The 24,006-nt window shown below is 43.1% G+C and overlaps 1 protein-coding gene across 5 annotated transcripts in view; it reads right to left on the bottom strand.

Moving 5' to 3' along the window:
- The window catches only part of BCAS1 (brain enriched myelin associated protein 1), a 53,193-nt gene extending 31,420 nt beyond the window's left edge, over positions 1-21,773 (bottom strand). For all 5 annotated transcript variants that reach the window (XM_081011210.1, XM_081011212.1, XM_081011214.1 and 2 more), the window contains exons 1-4: positions 21,621-21,773; positions 16,512-16,591; positions 14,898-14,985; positions 7,040-7,608 (exon numbers count right to left, since the gene is read on the bottom strand). In XM_081011210.1, coding sequence (XP_080867336.1) covers positions 7,040-7,608; positions 14,898-14,985; positions 16,512-16,583 — 729 coding nt within the window. In that variant the 5' untranslated portion in view covers positions 16,584-16,591; positions 21,621-21,773. The remainder of the gene's footprint in view (positions 1-7,039; positions 7,609-14,897; positions 14,986-16,511; positions 16,592-21,620) is intronic.
- Between the last annotated feature and the right edge of the window lie 2,233 nt (positions 21,774-24,006).

Raw genomic sequence — 24,006 nt, 5'->3', positions numbered from 1 at the left:
TACATCATGTGAAAGATCACATAAAATGTGGAAACTATCAGGTAAGGAAACATCAGAGGGATTTAAGTGCTGTCTGAATGCAGCCCAACTCTTCTAAAGATGTGGGAGATTTTATTCACAGTTTGGCACTAAGAAACATCATAATGCCTTCAAAATCATGATAACGTTCAGATGGCCTTTTGAAATATGCATATTTTTTCGTTTGTTCCTATGCTTCTCCTTAGGGTACCCAGTAGTTAGATAAAACCAGCTTTGTATTTGTGTAATATTTGTGTAAGTTTTATTTCTTGTTAGTTCTTGTTGCAAATGACAGCATCCAACTGCTACATCCCAAATATTTACACTTTATTTTATTTTTGTGTGCTTGGATGTTTGCCCCTATATAAGAGCAACTTCAGGCATTGCAGGGGGTACATAATAAAGCCAAATCTACTATGAATCTATTTAGTATTTGTAAAATAATAAAAAGGTAATATTGCTTTGGTACATTGCTGAGTCTGTTCTGCCCTCTCTCCTTCCCTCCCCTTCTTATAAAGAATTTATAGAGAATGGTTTACATATTATTAAGAGGGAAACATACATCTGAGTGGGTCAGCTGTGGGTTGGGGACAGAGATTCTTGATATGTGTGAAGTTTTGCATGCATGGAATTGCAGTATAACAAAAGTTCTTCTTAGCTTCATGGAAAGTTCATGGAGAAAGGGCCCATTCTCCGGCTGGCATCCAATGTGTTAAATGAATCTGTTTTATTAGGCGAAAGCACAAGATAATGCCTGCTTAATCTCTCCCGCCTACCATTTTGCAAGCTGACCTCCAAAAGTTACACAGATCAGTTGGCTTGGAATGTCCTAATACGTTGTTTAGAAATGTCGTGTAATAAGAAACTTAATGCAGCGGTCAAGAGCAGCTGCCAAAAAGTAGTGCGAAGGCTTTCCAAGAAAAAATAATGTGCCGTATAGAATGTGCACATATTTTACCATTCTTCGTCATCGTAACAATAACGATAAAGATATAAATGAGGCAAGCAAAGCCTGCAGTCATTGTGCCGCACTTGATGCGAATCAAAATGTGATATTGTGATATAAATGAATGTGTAGCAAGAGTCAGCTAATAAAACTGTGGCTTTGCAATAGAAATAATTGTTTGTATGGCAGCACCTTTATTGGAAAGCAAGCATTTTAGCATCACTTTGACATTCTCCTTTTCCTTCCATGTAGGAAGAAATCTCCCTCCTTTATTTTGATTAATTAAATAAATAAACATTAAACTGCCAGGCCAGGCCAGGGAGGGTAGAGGCAAGTACAGAGAGTTATTCTTACTATTAAATTTGTAGTCCATTCTTCCAAGGAGCTCAGGGGTTGTGCACATGTCCCCGTTCCCACCCCCGCTATTGCTTGTATAGTTAAGTAAATCTAGCTCAGAGATCCTAGAGGTTGTAGTGAGAAGCAGGTTTTGCCATCTCTCAATGGGAGTCAATCAGAACTGAGCCAATTTCTCTTTCCGTATCATTAATCCATCATCTGCATAGCCCTACGTCTTAGGGTGTCTTCAGAAGTGCTCATGGTGAACCCGCTGCTGATCCATAGCCCTCCTACCAATTGGGAAGTAGGTAAGTACAAGAGGGGGGAAAACCCACACTGGCTCTCATAGGAATGAACATTTATACGCACCCTTAGCTATGGAGACTATATAGGGAAATTGACACACAGAGAACGTGGAACTCCTTATTAGACAGACAGACAGACAGACAGACAGACAAGAGCCCTCTTCAGGCAAAGCATTAGCCTAGCAGCAAAGGCAGTGTCCTTGCTCCACTGACACCCTCCATTGTGGTTTCAGTTGCCTTCCATGAATTGGAAGGTGCAAGTATGGCAACGAGCAGTAGAGGTGGCACACTCATACACACTGGTCCTTCCCTCACATGTTTAGCACTAGGCTAACAATGCCCGAAGAGGGCTAGATATATAATATAAAGTATGCATACATCTCTAAAGACAGCCCCTAACTGGAGATGTATGTGGAGAAAGAGGCTGTCCCTAAAAGCCAGAGAGCATTCTGGAAGCCTAAAAGCTTGTTTGTACATCTCTCTCTGTGTGGTAACTTTGACACAACAGGGGCCTAAAAGAGTTATGAACAGAAAGGCTTAGATTTGTGTGCTGAGTGGGTTGGGCTTTTGGGGGTAAGCTGATGACAAATAAGACATCTGTTGGTTTCATAAGCATTTCTGATAAATAAAATTCCTGGCTGAACTGCTGAAGAAAGGCCACAGAGCTATGCAACGGAGTGGGATTCAGTCACATACTGGCAAATTCTGGTTGCGCAACAGTGGTTGGTTAGGAGAGCTCGTGCGACAAACCCGCTTCTCCCGAAGACCAGAGTTTCTACAGTAAGGAAAGTGATGGAGAAATGAACTAGAAATTGTGGGATAACACTTGCTTCGATTCAGCGTCATCTAACCCCCACAAGCAAATCCGAATGAATGCTCAGTAAACAACCAGCAATGTCTCATCTACCTGAAAACAAATCAGGATGAATGCTCAACAAACAGGTGATATGGGAATGCTCTGAGAGAGAGAGAGAGAGAGACAGACAGACAGACAGAGACAGAGAGAGAGAGAGAGAGAGATGGCTAGTCTAAGGATGGTCATTTCACTCTTTGTCCTTTCAGAGCTGCTGAGACATTTTGATGCCTGTGGCAAAAGACAAGATGGCTACCTCTCCCAGTTACAAAAATCCAACCATATTGGCTGCTGAACCTTACTTCAGCACTGGCAACAGAGCATCCTCCTTCACCACACCTGAGGGTTCATTTGGAGCAGGCATGTCCAAAGTCCGTTTCTGGGGCCTAATCCGCCCCGCCGGCCGATTTAATCTGGCCCCCTGGCAGTATATGTCCTGGGCTAAAAGCTCAACAAGTTTGGTCGGCCCTCACAAATGTTCACGTCATCAAATCTGGTCCTCTTTGAAAAATTTTTGGGCACCCCTGATCTAGAGGGTGCATAACAGGCCACATAGCTCATACAGCTCCATACTTCAAAACCTCACCACCAATCCACATCCTCCAGTATCTGTGCCCTGGGGCTGCCATGTCACTCTGCTTAATGGTCTGGCCCTGCAGTAATATATCTATAGCTATATCATCTATAAATGGTGTTTCTGTGCGCTGCTCTGGTTTCGCCAGAAACGGCTTAGTCATGCTGGCCACATGACCCAGAAAAACAGTCTGCAGACTATCGTCAGCTCCCTCGGCCAGTAAAGTGAGATAAGTGTCGCAACCCCAGAGTCATTCGCGACTGAACTTAACTGTCAGGGGTCCTTTACCTTTATATCATCTAGATCTATTTTTTTGGGGGGGGGGTTTATAAAATCTATAGTACAAGAGGCATAGCTGTCAACTTTTGGATTTGAAAATAAGGGACCAGCAGCCTCACCTGTCCCAGGGACAGTCTACGGGATATCTAACAATCTGGGATAGCAGCAGGAAGCAGCAGGAAACGGCGCTGGAATAAGGGAATTTCCCGCAAAAAAAGGGAAGGTTGACAGCTATGGCAAGAGGGGGAGTCAGCACTACCCATTTAATTTTTTGTACATACAGAATATTCTGGTTATTATAAAATGTGTATGTGTTAGCACCAGCTCTGCCATTTTGGGTGGGTATAATGAGAAGCTATATGAAAAGCTTGTATTCTTGCCAAGCCCTTTTTTGTTCCCATGAAGAGCACGGCTCACTCAGTGAAACATTTCAGTCACATAATTTACCTTGGCTTGAATAGCGAACGCTTCATCGGTTCATGAATCCTGCCCTTGTTTTAATTATGCAGCTTCCTGAATGTAGTTTTGTGGCGCTTGAAAATAAGGCCATGGTTCAGCCAAACACAGAATGCCTGTGTAGTTCCTGGACTGGAATCTAAAATGGAGGCATCTCTCCCTCTCTCTCTTTGCCTCCCTCTCAGCAATGTTAGTTGTTGTTTGTTGGCATTGTGACATGCGGAAAAAGCTTTGAAGTGATTAAGCTCCCACAGAAGCTATCAGTCATGGCTTACTTAAAGAGTGAAGTGTGCCTGAAGCAAAATCTGGAAAATTACGATTAAATCAAATATTTAGACTTCCAGTATAAATATCTCATCTGTATACAGTAATCAGACGTTCGGCTTTCTGCCGTCTGTCAGAGGCCAAAGATACCAATTTTATCGAAAGTGTGTTGATTACCACTGAGCTTTTTATTTGAACCTAATTCTGCCCACCTGAACACTTGTATAAATAAACCACTTTGGAATTAATGGGAAGTCAAATAAGAGCTGCAGATTGCATTTATTTCAGAAGATATGTCTGGAAAAGTAAAGATCTGCCTCATAAAGCTTATAGCTTGATGGCAAAATAAAAATCATTAGCATTTTATAATACTTGGAATTTCAAGTTCTACACACAGTTTTTTTGAGTAGACTCTCAACAAACAAACAAACAAACAAACAAACCCTGCTTCCTATACATTATCTCAATAACCGTATCCTGGCAGTAAGCACCCTAGGCTCCGACTGCTTCTAGTTACCAATAAATATTGCTGTTTCTGGAATGTATCCATGGAAAATAATTGGGTGATATGTAGCTAAGTCAATGGGCCCATTCTAAACATAATGTTGGGTATTATTCACTGTTGCTATCTTTTGCTCTTTTGTATGCCTTCTTTAAAATTTTAGTGCTATAAGGACCAAAGTAAAATGCAAACATTAATTGCATGAATGCAGTTAAAACCCATGGTTTGGTATATGTAAGTAGGAGCTATAGAAATGCCCAGGACATTTTGCTGCCTGAAGCACAGGGCAACATGGAATCCCTCTCATTACAGGAAAAGAATTTGACTAGATTGACAGCTGAATCTTACTTCTATACAAGTGACAGCTGAATCTTACTTCTATACAAACTTCACTCACTGCACCAGAGGGCTTCAGGGTAGCTTTGAGGATGCAGTCCTGAGCTCCAAAACATTGCCAACCATTCCTGCTGCCCAACATCTGTTGCTTGAGCCACCTGCCTCACTTCATTCCACAAAACTTGACTTTACCAACTGGACCAATAAAAAACTAACTGCGAACCCAAACCATGGGATGAACCACTACTAATGCTGTTTCGTCCAATCAATAGGGGTAGTCACTGTGGTGGCGTATAGATTTTTGTTGGACTACAACTCTCATCAGCTCCTGCCAGCATGGCCAATGATGATGGAAATTGTAGTCCAACAACATCTGGAGGACTCCGTGTTGGCTCCTCTTGCTGTACACAGTAGTGAATATCGTCTAGTGTGGCCTGGTTAGGTCTTTGCAGTTTTCTTGCACAATGAATGCCTATGTCCCATAGCATGGTGACAAAAGTGTGATGTATATGTCAGTAAACAGCTAAACTAGAGAACTGAGATATGCCAGAAAGACAAAGGAGAGTAATCAGTTAAATTTTCTGCAGAGGTTCAGGGCCAACATAGAGGGATGTAACTTCCCTCACTCTCCAAATTCATAGCATTGTAGAGTTGGAAGGGACCCTGGGGGTCATCTAGTCCAGCCCCCTGCAATTGCAGATGTGCTTGGGTGGTGTGAATTGCACCAGGGCCATAGCTGGGGAAAACATTTTCCCAATCTCACTTGTTTCCCTGAAAGTGCTACTTGCCTTAACATGGAAAACACACAAGTACTTATGTCCTATCACTGACATTAAACACAGAAGACCCAAGGTTCAATCCTGGCATCTCTGGTTAGGAAAAGACCTGGTGATAGAAAGACCTCTGAGATTCTAAATGACTGCTGTCAGTCAGAGTAGACAATACCAGGCTGGGTGGATCAATGTTCTGAGTTGGTATAAGATGGCTCCCTATAAGAAAAATGTTATCGGATGAAGGTCAACCATAGCCGAAATCCAGTTTGGTTTGTGTGTGCTTTAAAAAAGAAAAAAAAAGTTGGGATATCTAATCATTCACATCTTATTTAGTTTGACCTTTGATAGAAGGGCATGAGACTTTGGAGAGCTACTGCCAGACAGGGTGGATAATCTTGAGCTAAATGTAACAACAATAAATGAAGCCCTGTAACTCTCAGTAATGGAATAAGCCACATAGGATTCTCATTCCCCAGAAGTTGTGTGTGGTTTTTTTTTTTTTAAGCCATCAGAATGTTTGGGGGTTATGTATGCCGTATCCAAAATATATGTTGTTAGAAATAAAAGCTATTGGGTCTTTACGCTCAAAATTTAACAGCAGGCAAACACAAAACACAACATAAAAATAAAAAGGTGGGGTACAAGAAAGATTATTTTAAACCCCCCCCCCCGATTCACAGAATCCTATTAGTAGTAATTCCACCTTTTATTTTAAAGAGCAACCTGCATAATAAATAGAGTTTACTTCTTTACAAGCAGGTGATGGGGTTAGTTCAAAATGCATGGCTGAATTTAAACTGTAGAAATTGTTGTAATCTCAAGAGTATTAGCCAGAAATTGCTCTAGGAAAGTGAAAGAAGTCTACTTTGGTTTCACCTTGCCTTCTGCGTGTATATAGTTTCATGGTGAAACTCTATACATAAATTTGGTGGCACCTGCCTCACACTAAGGTCACCACAAGTTGACCAATGGCTGAATCTTGAACACCAAACCCAAAGAAGATAAGAACGCAAAAACATAAGAAGAGCATTGGTAGAAATGTCTCCAATTTTCACAACTTTTCTTATGAATGAAATATTTCAGGTAGTTGAAATTGTCACCACACCTTAATTACCATTCAGTGAGACTAGGGCGGGGAGCAGGCAATGATGCTCAGTGGGCCAAATTTGGCTTCTGGGCTCGTAGTTAGCAAATTGTGCTGCAGAGCTAACACTGCAGCTGCAGTGGATTATTATTTCTCTCCAACAGGTGGCTGTTCCACCAATATCACTCAACGGGGATTTAGCTTCTTATCACATTGTACAGTGTGATGCTATCTTGTCCCATTAAAAAAACAAAACCACCTCCAGACAGACTTAATTAGAAACAAATTATACCATCCTGTTTTGTTTACTTGCCTTCCCCTGCAAGACATTCTCTGGCGTGCTTTGTAATCCTGCAGTTCCTTCTGCTGTGATGATGACACCTGGATTCTCTTCCTTCACCTCCCCTTGGCTTTGGTCTTGTGCTTTGATCTTGTCTTTCCCCCTTTCCACTTTGAAGAGTCTGTCGAAAAAGCTTAACTCTTTGGGCTTGGACAAAGCGGCATCCTCCTCCTCTGCCTTCCCTGGTGCTGTGAGTTCAATTTCACTGAGAGATTCTTCCCTTAGGTTTTTATCTGAAGCTTCCTCTGTCGCAGCTGCAGCAGGAAGGTCCACATTCTCACTCAAGGCTTTGTTCGCTTGGGGTGCTTCTGAGCTGACATCAAGCTGAGCCGATCCAGCCGATGCATTTGCTGCTTTCTCTTCGGTACGTCCTGGTACAGGCCGTGAAAATGCAAAGACAAAACGAGATTTGGCAGCTGGTGGGGCCGCCTTGGCCTCCTTCCCAAGATTATTTCCACTGGCCTCGGAGCTGGAGCTGAGCTCCATTGTCTTCTGGGAAGAAACGGCCACATTATCCTGGACAACACTCACTCTTGCATCCACTACAAGTACAAACAAGAAAACAGCAATTATCCATCATGACAGGAAAGATGCACTATTAATCATAGCTGCCTGTGTATTTAATGGACTGATTGTAAACTGCAATGGCTAAACAAGCACAGTGTGTACGTGTCATTCTCGTTACAAAGTGTGAGCTTTGGCCTATCTGCTTACACATGGAATATGGGTTGCTGAAGCTCACTGTATTGTCATTGTTGACTATTTATGGCCCACGCTTTGATGACACTGGAATGCTCCCTTAAACTATAGGGCAAGGGTGAGGAACTCTTCCTGGCCAGCTGGCCAGATCCTTATCTCCCTACCTCTGGAGAGCTAAATTGGAAAGGTGAGTGTCCTAGAAACAGCAGGTGATGCTGTGCTTTGAAGCCCCAACTGTTGGGACTTCAAAGTGCAACATGGAGGTTGTTTGAAAGCTCTTTTGCAAACAGCCCCATGCTGCACTTTGAATGTCCAAAACATGGGGCTGTTTGCAAAAGGGCTTTTAAATAGCCCAGAACTGTATTTTGGCTTTGTATGTTTGCTCACAGTAGGGGGACAGGTAGATACAGCCAATTGAGCAGGATAGAACTCCCCACTCACCAGCTGATGTGTTAAGGGTTCAAGCCTGCTAGATGCAGGGGTCTGCTTCACCAGCACATTCCCTGATGATGGCATAGAATGACAGGGTTAGAAGGAACCTACTGTTAATCATTTGGATTTGTCAAAGGCTTTGTCTCTGCATGCCCTGTGTGGTAACGGGCATAATTATTTTTTTGTTTTTAAAGACAAAAGTTACAAAAGTGTAGCTTCCCGCTTATTATTCTTTGTTGAATCATTAGAAACTGAAACCACATAAGAAACTGCATGCTGGAGAATTCAAAAGCAGAGCATGCTTTGAGTTGAGTGTAGCTAGTTCCTGAAAATGTGGGGATGGAAATCTTTAGAAATCTGATAAGTATTTGCATTGTTGTGAGAAAGATGAGATTTCTAGAAGTAAAGGCAAGATTCCCCTTGCCAGAAACAGTGTAAAATTGTCCTCAAAGGGAAAGGGAAATTGTGAGGTTTCAAGGTACAGTTTCTGAGAATTAACAATGTGGAAATGCAACAAAACCTGTTCTTTTATTGCAGAATGAATAATCTAATTGTTAACTCCCGTCAAAGCACAATAGCTGAAGGAATTTTATTTGCTGTGACTATTCCAATGCTGCCTTTAAATCAGAGCCAGCCTTACCTTTGGCTATTCCCCTCCCTTGAATGGCAGAGCTGAGTGTGCCAACCAGCATATCATTAACCCCCTAAAGTAGCCTACTGCTAACCTGCATTCCACTGTCTTTTGCTCTAGAGCTTGGAACTGCCACTTCAGCAGCAGCAGTCAGGTGGTGCAGGTGTGGCTGTGTTGCTCTCCTGACTTCCCAACACTGTGCATCGTGGACGCTTACAGGGAAGGAGGGTGGGTGGGTGGCAAGGCAGCAGGGAGCTTGGCAGGTACAGGCCTGGTGGCAGAGCGAATCTGATGCTCCTGCTACCAGGCCCACACTGTGCCGAACTCTCTGCTGCCTTGGCCCACCCACTCTCCCAGTTGGACCGTCAGGTCAGCAACACAGCCACACCTGCCCTGCTCTGCCAGCTGCTGCTGATCAGCAGTGGAGCAGGCCATATTTGCTGGAGGCTCCATCCTTTCCTAGCACTTAGCCCAGGTCCTGATTTGAGGTGTTACATGTGCTTCACTCTCCTCCCAAGTAGCTCACATGCAGCTAGCTCAGTGTTCCTCAAACTTGGGTCTCCAACTGTTTTTGGACTACAACTCCCATCATCCCTAGCTAGCAGGACCAGTGGTCAGGGATAATGGGAATTGTAGTTCCAAAACAACTGGAGGCCCAAATTTGGGAAATCCTGAGCTAGCTGGACTTTCTTTCTTTTCTGCCCTTGTAAACCTGGGGGTGGGTGCTAAGGGAAGATCCAAGGGCCAGCCAAGAACCCAAGTAGTCCTGGGGCCAGATTGTTAAGGTCCTCAGGGTCATTAGTGGTGCGGAAATCTGCTGAGGGATCCCACTCTTTCTCCTCCTTCTCTAGGGAGAGAGAGAGTCTAGGTTCCAGGACTGGGGAGGGCTGAACCATGACTTCCTACCACTCTGTTATCCTTAATAGCACCTTGTCCTTGGTCTGGGGCCATCCCTGCAATCCTCAAGCTCCCTTGAGTCACTGTTGTCCTATCCCTGAACCTCCTTAGAGAGGCTTTAATTTGACAACTCTGGTTCTAGAGCAATGGATCAAAAAACCTGCCATAAGCTCTCATTAATCAGCATGTACAAGGCAGCAGGATCTAGCCTGAAAATGGCGTCCTTTCACTCACGCAAGTGAAATCAAGCACAAAGATAAAAGCATGCCACGGTCGATTGACATACCTTTGATTTCAGAAACTACACAGAGGCAAGACAGACATGAAAATCATTTCTAAATGCGTTTCTTAAACAGCTGTGGAAAGACATGAGCCAAGTGTACAAGACAAAGCAGGAAAATGGAAAGATCCCACTGTGATGGTGCCTTTGCAGCTGTGAACTAGTAAAGCATTATAGGAATGGGGCTTATTTCAGGATGTCTAGAACCATCAGCAAAATGGAAAAGAAAGTGATCGTGAGCAATATTCACATGATATTTAACAGTCACCACTTTCCATTTCAAGCTCTGTTGCACGAACATGTCTGCACAGCTTGTGACCCACCAAGGTTGAATTTCATCAAGTAGTACTTATGTTTGATGCATATTCTGCAGCTGGTCCAAACAATCCAGGATTGGCTAATAAACCCAGCTAATTAACTGCCCCACGAGAATCACAGATATTGGCTTTCCTCCCCATTCACATCTGTGTAGCAGAATCTAGCTAGAAATGCATCTTCACTGAACACATACAGTTCCACCTCTAAGAGGCATCCGACTCACATCAGCCCCAGCCAGTATGATAAATGATGGGAGTTAACAACATCTGGAAGCTCCCAAGTTAGCCACCCCTGGTCTAGACATAGCTTTCAGCCTATTCATATGACCCAGCTTCTATTATAATAATGTGAACTGCCCTGAGAACCACGGATGAAGGGTGGTATACAAATTTAATTTTAAAAAATGACAAGCTGGGTATTTTAGTTGCAGAATCAGGCCATATAACAAAGCAGGTAGCCTCCACTGGGTCCACAGATGAAGAGGGCAACTTTTCAGGCACCGGAGCTCCACCAGAACACACGAATAGCTTGGACACATTGACTATCTGGGTTGCTTTTGTTATTTTAGCAGATTGGTAAACTTACTGCCACCCATTTACTAAATATGCTGCTAAATACACACAAGCCAGGGTGCTATGAAGTCTGGGAAAGTATCAACAAGATGAAAGATACAGAGAAAGAATCAGAAATTGTAAATTTGATGGTGCTGCAAGATGTCTTTGTTTCTCTATAGTTTCCTTTGGCATCACTGGGATACATTGTTCTTTATCACTTTTTGATGGGGCACTTTATTTGTGAATACTTCATTCTCTTGCTCATGAGGAGGATCTAGAAAGCCTCGCTGGAGCTTGGCCACTTATTGACCTTGATCTCCAAATGGTATAAATGTGTATGGAGTAATTGTGAACTGGGACTGGTTATGTTTGCTCCATATAATTTTCCTTTGCATGGTGTGGGGAGTGGGAGTAAGAGTGAGACATCATCTTTCTTACCCACCAACTCACCCATCTGATGCCCCTGCCCTACCCTGCAGAGAAGGCTTTCTGGGAGCCTCATGGAAAACACTTTGAGGTTCCCAAAGACCTCAGAATAGAAGCTATCAATATCTATTTATAGATACATGCTACACCTTAACTTTCTCAGCAGGGTTCTTGTTGTTTGACTCTTAACCAGACCAGCACCTGTTTTTAATTTGTAAGTAGCTTAACAGAGTAATGCAACATTTCTTGAAATTCAAGATCTAGCACATTTCAGATTATCTTGCAATGATTTATGGTTTTCTTAAATTATGCATGCCAGTACAGTAAACAAGTGCCAGTTTTTCAGAAAGACCAGGCTTGTTTTTTGTGAGAAAGGGCTTCACTTATTTGCCCTGGCAGAAAGGGCACCCATGGCATTTAGGCCAACGTCTCAGAATAGGGCTTTGAATACACAGTTGAGCCTTCAGCCATGACTACATGTTAAGAGGCATATAAATGGCTTCATGCACTTGAAGCAAAGGTGCAACTCCAAATATCACACCACTGCCTTTGAGAAAGGGAGTGCAGAACTTTTTCCCCACTTTCGTTTGTGGGCAAGGCTAGATACAAACATGGATAAAGCGTGACTGCTATATTGCTGACATCTCCTTGTGTTTGTGTGAAACAATAGAGAATGATTTTACTTTTAGCATATAGGGCAGGTGTGTAAAAGTACTTCCTGTGCTATGATGTTAAATAACAGGAAGGCCTTGAGAGATGCACAGTTTTGAATGCCGTGTGGGACCCAACAACTTGGAAGCAACTATCCACATAAGCAAAGTGTCTTGTTGGGAATGGGGTTCAGCTAAAATGTGATGCATCAGAATGATGTGTGCTGGATGTGGCACCATAGGACAGACAGCAAGCAGCTGCAAAAACATGCTGCTTAATGAAAGAAATGCTTCTGATTTAATACAGACATGGGGCAGAGGGAAGTACGTGCTTATCTTTTTAATCAAGATTTCCATTAAAATAAACGTTGCCATCTTCAGAGAAGCTTTATGTGAACAGCTGCACTTGTTCAGGTTGTAACACAAAACAAGTTAAATGCCACCAAGCCTGCACACCTGTTGTCTGTATTCTGACAATTACTTGACATCCCCTCCTGTTTTGTTTTTGTTTTTTGCTTTTTTGCTTTTCCTGTTTTACAGTCCCAGCAGAAAACAAAAACAGGAGCCTTATCAACCCCCAGGTGTTGGGCTGTTTCTGCTTGTTGTGCTACACAACTGGGGTCACCAAACTTTTTGGGCCCATGGGCACATTTGGATTTTTGAGTGAGTGCTGTGCACTCAGTAGGATTCAGTAGGATTCAGCAAAATTAATCTGAGCTTTGAAAAGTACATAAAGTAAAATGGGAAGTGACAAAGAAGAAGAAGAGTTTGGATTTGATATCCCGCTTTATCACTACCCTAGGGAGTCTCAAAGCGGCTAACATTCTCCTTTCCCTTCCTCCCCCACAACAAACACTCTGTGAGGTGAGTGGGGCTGAGAGACTTCAGAGAAGTGTGACTGGCCCAAGGTCACCCAGCAGCTGCATGTGGAGGAGCAGAGAAGTGAACCCGGTTCCCCAGATTACGAGTCTATTGCTCTTAACCACTACACCACACTGGCTCCAGAAAGAACAGCACTCTTCTGATTTCCTTTTTCATATCTCTCCAAGGGGGGTGGGAGAGTATAGGCATTGTCATCAGAACATAAGGAGAGCCCTGCAGGATAAGTTCAATAGCCCATCTAGTACAGCATCCTGTTCCCAAAGTGACCACCCAGATGTCTGCAAGAAACCCATGAGCAAGACTCAAACACAAGAACACTCTCATGACCAGGGCATAGGGGCTCAGAGGTTTCAAACACACCAGGGAAAGACTTCAAGGGCACCATGTTGGTGACCTCTGTGTTACAAGTTGGGGGACACTCCCATTGTCCTTGAGTGTGCATACACACAAGATGGGCAGACATAAGCAAGGGCAAATGTCAATCCTCTTTTGCAGAGAGCATGGTCTGGCAGACAAGCCAACTTTTGAATGAGTCAGAGAAAGAAGTCAAATACCATTAATCACTCTGAGTTAACACCCACAACTTATATATGATATTGACATATCTGCTTTTTGTGCTGCGCCTGAACCTCCACCTATGTACTGTACACAGAGAAGAGTCAAGTGACCAATAAATAAATCAAATATAAGCAGGGCTATGGAGAATAGGGTTCATTTGTAGATTGGTGCCATCAGATTATGGACAGCCATTTTGAAACAATCCCCTGGAGGTCTGTTTGTGGGAATGTTATGCAGAAATTAGTCCACACAAATTTGTCTGCTCATGAGATCCAGTAGTAATCCCATAACCTGTTCACAGACACAACCAGGAAGCTCTGCAGTCCCCATCCCAATCATTACACTGGAAGATTGCCCTAAAGCCCACAGCAAAAAGCATCCAAACCCTTTATAGGCTAGGAGTTTGGAAGAATTCAAACTTTGCCTTGCTTTTCTATTACACAGTTTCAAAGGAAAACAAAACCAGCTAGGCCAGACCCCTCCTTTCCGGTCTACTGGCAATGATCAACTTTCCCTCAAATCATGTCCAACTTTATGTTTTGCAACATGTCCCTCTCTCTTTTCCTATCACTTTTCCTGATGATTTTAGATTTTAGACTAAAGTTGCACTCATTTTGGGAAGTGAGTCATTACAGACCCCAAGTGGAATCACTTGATCACATTAAGGGCCAGCTGCATTAATATTCACTGCATGACACATATGCAGCTCTCTGTTTTGCAAATAGATTCCCATACCTTGATCCTAAGCACACACTTTCATAAATGCAGCAAACTAGACACGCAGAAGCCACACAGCTCGTACTAAGCAGGCAGGTGTTTCCTCGGGGGTGTGATAAATGATGTGGTTTTGTCTTACATGGTTTTATCTCATGCATGTTTTATAAAAGCTTCCTGGCTTGTCATTGTTTCTGGCTCCCAGCCTTTGCCTATAATATACTATAGCATATAGTATGGACTGTATACCAATATGATTAATGTCTGCTTAATTTGTATGATTTACATACGTCTCCTGTGAAAAGGAATGCCAGAGAGAAATGCCAAAGAGATCGTATCTTTTATTGGTCTGAACTGCAATCAGTATAGGAAGAGGCAAACCGATGAATGACATAGAATAAAAAGTATTTTGTTTCTAGACAATGATCTAAGTGAAATAACTAAGAAACACCCATTGTCCCCATATGTGTTCAAGAACAAGGGCTGGATTATATGTAGCAATCACGTAGAGCTGTCCTGAACACTCTATCCATTGCAGCTAGCAAAGAGTTTGAACACCTAGATTAGCAGAGGTTGACCCACTAATGTGCATCACAAAGGCACATTCTCATATCAGATTACATAACAACTGTCCCCTAAAATCTTGCACGTTTTTATACCCAGGAAGTGAACATTTGCATAAATGTTTGCGAGTGGATTTCTCTTTGCACAGGGGGCTTGTTTAAATCAGCTGGAGTTGGGGGGGCCCATCCAGAAATGGGCATGACAGCCTTTCCTTCTCTGAACATACCTGCATCACCATTTGCAGAAGGAACAGTCTGTACAGTCGCGATTGTGACAGGTCCATTCTTAAGGTTTTCAGGAGGTTCAGATGAAACCTAGAGCATCAGACTGAAGGTTAGTCGTTGAAACTGCTTGGCCACAAACCCTTGCACAATTTTGAACACTGCAGTAATAAACCCTAACTCGGTTCAGAAGAGAGTGGTTCATTATTACCTTGGGCTTATGCATTCCCTCTATCCTCTCCCTGTTCCCATCACGCCCTTTACATCAGAACTGGGCAAACTATGTTTTGCTCAAACCAGTTTTCCAGGCTCAGGTGTGTAACAACAAACCATGGCTTGCCATTAAACTAGAAGTCAGGGAAAGAATGAGAAAATGCGAGTAGAGGAAGGAAGAGGAAAGTAGCCTAAGATGTTCAAGCATGAAAGAATTCTGGGCACTGGTGTTCACCCTTCAATGAGTTACAATTCCTGGCAACCCTTAACAAATTACAGTGGAACCTTGGTTCTCGAACAGCTTAGTTGACAAACAAATCAGCTCCCGAACACTGAAAACCTGGAAGTGTTCCGGTTTTCGAACGTTTTTCGGAAGCCAAACATCAGACACAGCTTCCGCTTGACTGCAGGAAGCTCTTGCAGCCAATCAGAAGCAGCACCTTGGTTTTCGAACGTTTCGGGGGTCAAACGGACTTCCGGAATGGATTACATTTGAGAACCGAGTTACCACTATACAATGCCCAGAGTGCTTTGAGGGAAAGAATGTGCTTCAAGTGTGCTTTAAATGTTTAGTGTGTTTGCATCCTGGAAGTAGATGTGTGGGTGGAGGAGACTCAGCTATGGAATTCTTAAATTTACTTTTGTGCTTGGATCACTCCCATTTGTATCTGGGTATTTCGACAAACAAATAGCATGGGACTTGATCCTTCTGAGCCACAAAGCTTTGTCTATCCCTGGTTGGTGTTCTATTTGCTTACCTAATCATCATTTAGCTAGAGATCCACCCTGTTCACTGCTGCCCTTCACAGTCCTTGCTTGATGTATCCCATCCCTACCACCATCCTGGAGCTTTTTCCTTACATGGGCCGTTTTTATAGGTAGAGGCATCCATCCAGGCATGCACATAACCCTACAATTTCCTGACACGGTACAAAACACAAAAGCAAAATTTAGATGCTGCATAGTTGGGTCACCATCTCCTCCCAGTCTCTAAATACAGACTTCATTTCTTTCAGCCCAACAAGCGTAGTGTGGGGCTGCCAGAGACACAGTTTGTGCCATGGGTAGGCAAACCAAGGCCCAGGGGCCAGATCCGGCCCAATTGCCTTCTCAATCTGGCCCACAGACGGTCCGGGAATAAGTGTGTTCTTACATGAATAGAATGTGCCCTTTTATTTAAAATTCATCTCTGGGTTATTTGTGGGGCTTGCCTGGTGTTTTTACATGAGTAGTGGGGCATAGGAATTCATTCATATATATTTTTCCAAAAGATAGTCCAGCCCCTAACAAGGTCTGAGGGACAGTGGACCAGCCCCCTGCTGAAAAAGTTTGCTGACCCCTGGCTTGTGCATTTTCAATACAATTTGACCAGACAAAGCAGAACAAAGAAATCTACAGATTTTTACCTCTGAATATGCTGTTATGTGAACAGGTTCGTCGTCTTCAGGTTCCCTTTGCATGGACATTGTGTTTCCCATAGTGGATGCTGTGTTTGAGAAAATACAGAATTTAGGAAACATGGGGTTGACTGAGCAGCCTTTAGCCACACTTCAGAGCAGGGATGTATTCGCAGGACCCTATGGGGATGTGAGAGACACTAAACCGTAGTTCGTATTCTCACATACACCACCACCACTTCTCTGAGTCGTTGAGAAGTTTCAGATGCATCTGTTTACCCAGTTTTAAATTACCTTTGGGAGGTGGTTACTGGAGGCTTACTGGCATTAGGCAGTATTTACATGTATTAACAAATGTACTGGCAGAGCACAGGTGGAAGCACAGCTTAACTTACAAATACCCCATAAGACAGTGAAAGTCACAGAACCATAGATTCATAGAATTGTACGCCTGGAAGGGACCCAAAGGGGCATCTATTCTACCCCTGTGCAATCCACTGCACCCACATAGGACCTCTTGAGAGAGGCAGGCTGCACCTCAAGATGCTGTTAGCTTACAGAGCCCAAACTCAGCTCTGTCTTAGCATCTTTTTCAAAATGTAGTCTTGCTCTTTTCACACACAAACACCTAGATCACATCATCCTTAGCTGGGGTGGGGAAGTTGTTGCCCTTCCCATTTGAAAAACTACAGATGCTTTATCAATAAGCAATTGTTCAACAATTTAGTCCCATGGAATCAACATCACACGAAAATCCCTAGCCATTAATCTGCAGTTCCCCTAACAATAAATGTCCCATTAAGGAAGTCTCCAGCAGTACTTCTGACACCATTAACCCTATCCTGTTCAAACCCAGATCTGTTGCTCATGTGGTAGAGACAAGGCATGACACCTCTGGCCTCCATCATGCAAATTATGTTCACAACGTAAGGGATAAGGAGAGTCAGGCCAAATGCTCATCTTGTCCAGCATCCTGTTCTCACAGGGACCAACCAGATGCCTGTGAGAAGCCTGCGAGCAGGACTAGAGCCAGGTCAAAATCCCTTGAGTATGTGCAGAGCAGGGCTGGTACGGGCATGTGGCCTGGAAAGCCCCAATAACTGGACAGAGGACAGGAGGGCTGAGGTCTCTCACTCCTAATGTACAGCGTGTATTTTACCAATGGCATAGAAAGCTGCCTTATGACATTGGTATGTCTAACTCAATACTGCCTACACTGACTGAATCTTTCCTAGCCTGACCCAGAAATTCCACAGACTGAACCTGGGACTTGTTGGAGCCTAGGTGTTACAGCATTATGAAAATGCAAAGAAAGAAAGATAGCACCCAATAAATCAAGTCAAACTACTCACTAAAAATGAAGCGAACAAGAGAGACATTGTGTGGTCCCTTAAAAGGTGCAATGAAAATGTCAAGCAGATCTTACTTGGAAGGGATTTTCGCAATAATTCAAAAAGTACCTGAAAGGCAGGAAAATTTAATACCCCACAGCAAACTGTTCACCTTTGTATTTTTATTTGCACTGCCTTTGCACATGATTGGGGCAGACCTACATGCAAAAGCATGAGACTGCCACCATCAAGTATCATCCACTTTGATTAATTGATTGATTGGACAAGTTTATTTATATGACGCTTTCCCACAGTGAATGGGGCCCAAAGGGGCTTACAGCAATCATTCAAATCATAAAAATACAGAGCATTGGAAATACAAATATACAAAATGCAGAACATGTCAGTAAATTCAAGAATGACAAAAATCAACAATTGGGCAAATGCAGAATATATTCAATCCTGCAAAAAACACACAAAAAAACCCACAACCAAAATCTAGGCTTAAGTACATAACATTACAAAGCAAACTAGAGTTAGTCAGCAGCCCAAAGTTTGCTCAGCAATGGGCAACCCTGCATGATGTATACAATATCTAATACAATGTAAAAGGCAGGAAGTTTCATCACCAAATTCAGGAATATGAAGTTTGGATCATGAGCCTAGAAGCCTTAGGTGCCAACCTGCCTGGGGAAAAATGTGGAACATGTGAAATATGTCAGACACGTGACTTATTGCTAAGCAAATATCCGGCTGCGCAGCTAGCAGTGGCACTCAGTAGACGGATGCTACTGCCTGTGTACACACCAGAGGGGAAAGAAGAGTTGGCAACCTGTAGAAACACTGGTTTGGCATTTCCGCAATTGTCTTGCTGGTCCCAGGAAATGTGTGCCAAGTGGTGCCCACCACAAATCTGGAGGGCAAAGTTTTCTATCTGTCTCTACTCTGTGTTGAAAGCAATTTCCCTCCTTCAGAGCCGACCGCTAAGGGAAGGGACTGGGATTAGTCACTCGGAGTAAACAAGAACCACCCTTGAACAATTCAAACAGGCACCCAGCTGAGCTCACGTCCTATTTGAAGCCTCTGCGATTTCTGCTTGGCCTTGAAGGCAAGCCTCCAGACTGCTCATTCCCTGTGCTGAATTCTCCTAACGGGGGAAACTCACACACTGGACTCAACAGGCAAACAGGCCCTGGGAACTTTGAAAGGGGGGAAGTGGATCAGGGGAGGATGATTTGGAGCAGACAAACGACTGGCAGTGGAAAGGGTTAAGCAACCCCTCTTCACCTGCCACATCTCTAGTCATGCCTCCTTTTCTTCAGAAAAAGCAAGGATCAGGGCTTGTTAACTAATAACGTTCATTGCCCCTGCTTGTCTCTGTTTCTTGCTTGCTTGTATGCAGGGTTTACTTGGCTGACCAGTGTAATGTGCAAGTCAGAATACTGTGGGCACTTCCAAACCGTTGCTATTTTCAGATGGGATTCCATCATTACTGGCAAATTCAGGTTGCACAAAGATTTGGTGATCTCGTGCAACAAACCTGCCTCCCCCCATCAGACTTTTTTTTTTTTTTTTTGCTATATGAAAAATGATGGGGAAACACACTGTAAAGTGTGGACAACATTTATTCAACACAAATCAGGGTGAACGCTCAGTAAGCAGGTAATCTGGAAGTGCCATGTGTCACGAACACTGCTGCTGCAATGCTCTGGAATTTCCTGGCCTATTCACAACATTGCAAAGTCATAGAGGTTGCAAGCAGGGTCAGCACCAGGCAATTGCTGGAATGCCCTCTAGCAGAATTCACTGTGCATCACTGGGGCCCAATGTCTGGCTTACCTCGCAGAGGCAGCACTTGGATGTAGGGAGTGAGGTGCCAATTTAATCTCACATAATGCATCTGATGCAGTGTTGCACCATAACTTTGTGAGACATCAGGTAGTAGATTGTTACCCAGAGCTGGTCATAGGGTCAGGCTTGACCTAGCTAGGCAATGTGATCTGTCATTTTAATTTCCCACAATGCCCTGAGAGCAACACTACACCAGAGGTAGTAAATGGGCAAGTGGAGCCCTGGCAGCTGCCCAAGGATTCTGGCTGCTGGTGCCACCCGTGGCTGCTAATATGAGCCAGAGGAGAGAAGAAAAAGGAAATTTGCAGCCAGTTGTAACATGTGAATTGGTTCCAAACATGGCATACTTAGCCAACGTATTTATATAATTCATGAGAATGCACTACATTCCTCCACAGAGCCAACCTTTCTCACGAAGCCCTCCAGCCCTTTTCAATGAAAGAAATCAAATCAAATCCGAATTCAGGGTTGATTTGTGCATTACAATACAGTGGCAAGAGGAGATGTGCAAAACCATTTGTGCAACCTCTGTCAACACTTCTGAGTATTGTGCAAAGGGTGAAGTATGCAAGCTGCATTCTGTTGTCGACAGCATAATGCTCAAGTTGTGCAAACTCCAAAAGTGTGAAAAGGTGTGTGTGAGGTTCCTATCCGTGTCTCATTATAAAGCGTGGAACATCTCGTAATCTGAACTCACTCCGTTTGAAATGTCTCTCTCTCTCAGCCTCAGTTTCCTTTTATAAAATGGGAATGATAGTAATCAACCTTAGAAGAGTGTTGCGAAAATGATTAAGAAAATGCTTTTTTAAAAAAGATGACACCTTACACCAGCTAAGCTACACACAGTGTAAGTAAAAACTAGAGGAACAACTGCTGCCACTACTATTTTACTTAATTGTCTTTAATGCTTTTTTATTATTATTTTGCCGTGACCTAACCTGGGACCTTCTATTTAAGGGTGTGTAATAAATATAATTAAAACAACAATAACAAATAGTGATAATATAATACCACCATCACCTTTGGTAGTCATGTCCAAAACTCAGATGATAATGAGCAGAAATACTCCAATGTATTGGATTCCTGGCTGCATCATCACAATAAAACTTACTATTGTATGTTTAGATGCAGAGACTATACCAAAATGAGAAGGAAGATACAGCTACGGTTCTATATAAGTCACTTCAAACTGTATACAGCTCTCCGGTTGTATTTTCATTTACCCCAACCTTCCACCAAGGGGCTCCAAGCAAGAAGCTTAGTCCATTTTTTCCTTACAACAACCCTGTGAGGTAGAGTAGCCTGGAAATGGTAACTGGGCAAAGTGATCTTCCATGCCTGAGCTGGGATCGCATCAATATCCCACTGAGAAGCAGTGTGATGTGGCAGCTAGAGTGTTGGAACTGACTTGGGGAGTCCTAGGCTTGAATCTCAGTTCACAGAGTGACCCCTGAGCCCATCGCCCTCCTAATCTGCCTCACAGGGTTGTTGTGAGAATGAAGTAGGCTGCCCTAAGCTAAAGCATTGCTGCTTTGGATTCTCTGTGACATTGCAAGGGACCCTTAAGCACACCTCTTGCGTTTTATCCACCTTCCTTCTGCGACCCTTACGAAATCTGAGATTGCTTGTGCAGTTGAGCTGGCCTTATCCCCTATCAGAGATCTGATTTCAACAAGGGGAGGAGGAATGATTCTACTCTAAGGCAGAAGCAAGAAGGAACAGCACACACACACACACACACACACACAGCCATGTTGACAGGCAAACAAAACAACACTGTTTTGCAGCTCGAGAAACTGGCAAAATCCCATAGGAAGGGCCATCCTTCAGCTTTCTAAATGCCTTGGGGCAGGGGAGAGAGGAGGAGGAGGAGGAAATGCTCCAAGCCTGAAAGCTCTGAGAAGACCATAGCAACAAAAAGAAAAGGACAGCTTACCCTGGATGCTTTTCCGCCAAGACCCTGGCACTGCTGCGTAGTTCTCTCGGAGCTGTTCAGGAAGAGGTGCTGGCAGTTTACAAAAGTCCTTCCCAGAGGCCAACAGGTGCCTTGCTGTGCCTTGGGCAATCTTCCGTACGAAATAGCGCAAACACTGGGTTAGCCACATATGGAGAGGGTGGAGTCCCTGCTCAAGTATTTTTGCTTCCTGGCTTCCAGGGCCACCCAAACCTGTTCAGTTACAAGCGCCCTTTTCTGGAGTTGATGATGCCTGTTAACTCCGTATGAGTAAAATGAAAGTCTGCAGAGTCAGGTATCATGCACTCCTTGTACTCTGAATGCAACTTAAGGAGATGTTTGTGCAGAGGTAAATCACACCAAGTTCCCTTTTTTAAAAAAAAAAGATTTTTTTTATTCATTTCCACAAGCTTTACAAATTTACTTAAATTTCAATATATGTTTTTTCTAATATTTTGACTTCCCACCCTTATCTCTGTGATGTTTTTATTCCCACCTTATAACTATTGCTTTATATAACATACTTTTATCTAATACAATTATCCTCTAACCTCGGGTTACAGATGCTTCAGGTTACAGACGTTTCAGGTTACAGACTCCGCTAACCCAGAAATAGTACCTCGGGTTAAGAACTTTGCTTCAGGATGAGAACAGAAATCGCACGGTGGCAGCGAGAGGCCCCATTAGCTAAAGTGGTACCTCAGGTTAAGAACAGTTTCAGGTTAAGAACGGACTCCAGAACGAATTAAGTTCTTAACCCAAGGTACCACTGTATTTCACTTATCATTGTTTTCATCCTGCTGCTCATAATTCGAACCCTGACCACATTTTCATTTGACTGTAGCAGCTCTTCAAATAGTCTGAAATGGAAAATGTCATTTTCCATCAACAGTTCCATGAACAGTTCATCTCTTTTATTTCTTATTTTTGCTGTTAATTTCTCCATTTCCACATAGTCCATTAACTTTTGAAGCAATTCCTCCTTGGTTAGTACTTCTCATTCTTTCCATTTCTGCACACACAGGATTCTGGCTGCTGTTATTGCTTACGTAAATAGTTGAACCATCTTTTTCGGAACCTCCATCCCTATTATCCCTAGGAGGAAAGCTTCAGGACTTTTGAGAATAACCAATTTGAACATTTTGCATGTAAATCACACTGAGTGCCATATCCATAAGATAAAGGTGGAAAGGATAAAAAGGAAGCAGGATATAAAAAGTTAAGGGTTACACACACACACAGGGTATTGCTGAAGAGAGTTCCAAGGGAAACATGGAGAGCCACCTTTGGCCCACAGCATTTCTAGGGGTCAGCAAACTTTTTCAGCAGGGGGCCGGTTCACTGTCCCTCAGATCTTGTGGGGGGCTGGACTATATTTTGAAAAACAGAATGAATGAATTCCTATGCCCCACAAATAACCCAGAAATGCATTTTAAATAAAAGCACACATTCTACTCATGTAAAAACACCAGGCAGGCCCCACAAATAACCCAGAGATACATTTTAAATAAAAGAACACATTCTACCCATATAAAAACATGCTGATTCCCGGACCACCTGCAGGCCAGATTTAGAAGGCTATTGGGCCGGATCTGGCCCCTGGGCCTTAGTTTGCCTACCCATGGTTTAGGCCATCCTGGATCTCCAGGAATTATTAGGAATAATGAGCAATGTTTTCATAGGCAAACCAGTGTAATAAAACATTATCTTTATAAAGGGCAATAACTAGCGTTTCTTGTACACTTCAAGTCATAAATAATAATGGACACTGAAGATCAGCAAAGATTACAATCACAGAACGATTTCCTTTCTTCCCTCCCCCCTTTGGCATTGCAAAATAAATATTTAGATGTGACAATTACCCTCTATTCATTATTTTTGCTGAATCTTCTCCAACCAGATATTTTGGAAAGTGGTTTGTTTGTTCACTATGAACTGGGACAGCTCTTAAGGTATTGTAACCAAATTTTCCATGATGGTTCCTGAGATCAAGGAGCAGCTTGTTTGGATACAATAGGCCACCATTTTGAATCAAGATGGCGAGCCGAACCTTTTAAAACGGCTCTGATGTTTTGGTTTCTTAGATTTCCTGAGTAATGCTGGGTACAATACTGCTAGCATGTGATAACTGGCGACCATTCTTCTGGAAAGGCAGCAACCACAAAGAACCAGCTACATGCATCTTTAACGTGGGCTGAAAGCTTGTTTTGGATCATTCCTCTTGCTTGCCTGGATAGAGAAGAATGTGGAACCTCTGCTGATTGCACGGCTGGAATGTAGCCTATGGTACAAAGCATCACATCTGTTGCACTACCAGCTTCAATTTATGGTCCTGCCCAGTGCTATTTTTCTAGAAAAAGAGGTGCTG

This window comes from Podarcis pityusensis (genome assembly GCF_964106645.2).
Source record: "Podarcis pityusensis genome assembly, chromosome: 6".
Lineage (NCBI taxonomy): Eukaryota > Metazoa > Chordata > Lepidosauria > Squamata > Lacertidae > Podarcis > Podarcis pityusensis.
This window is presented reverse-complemented; position numbering and strand designations above follow the sequence as displayed.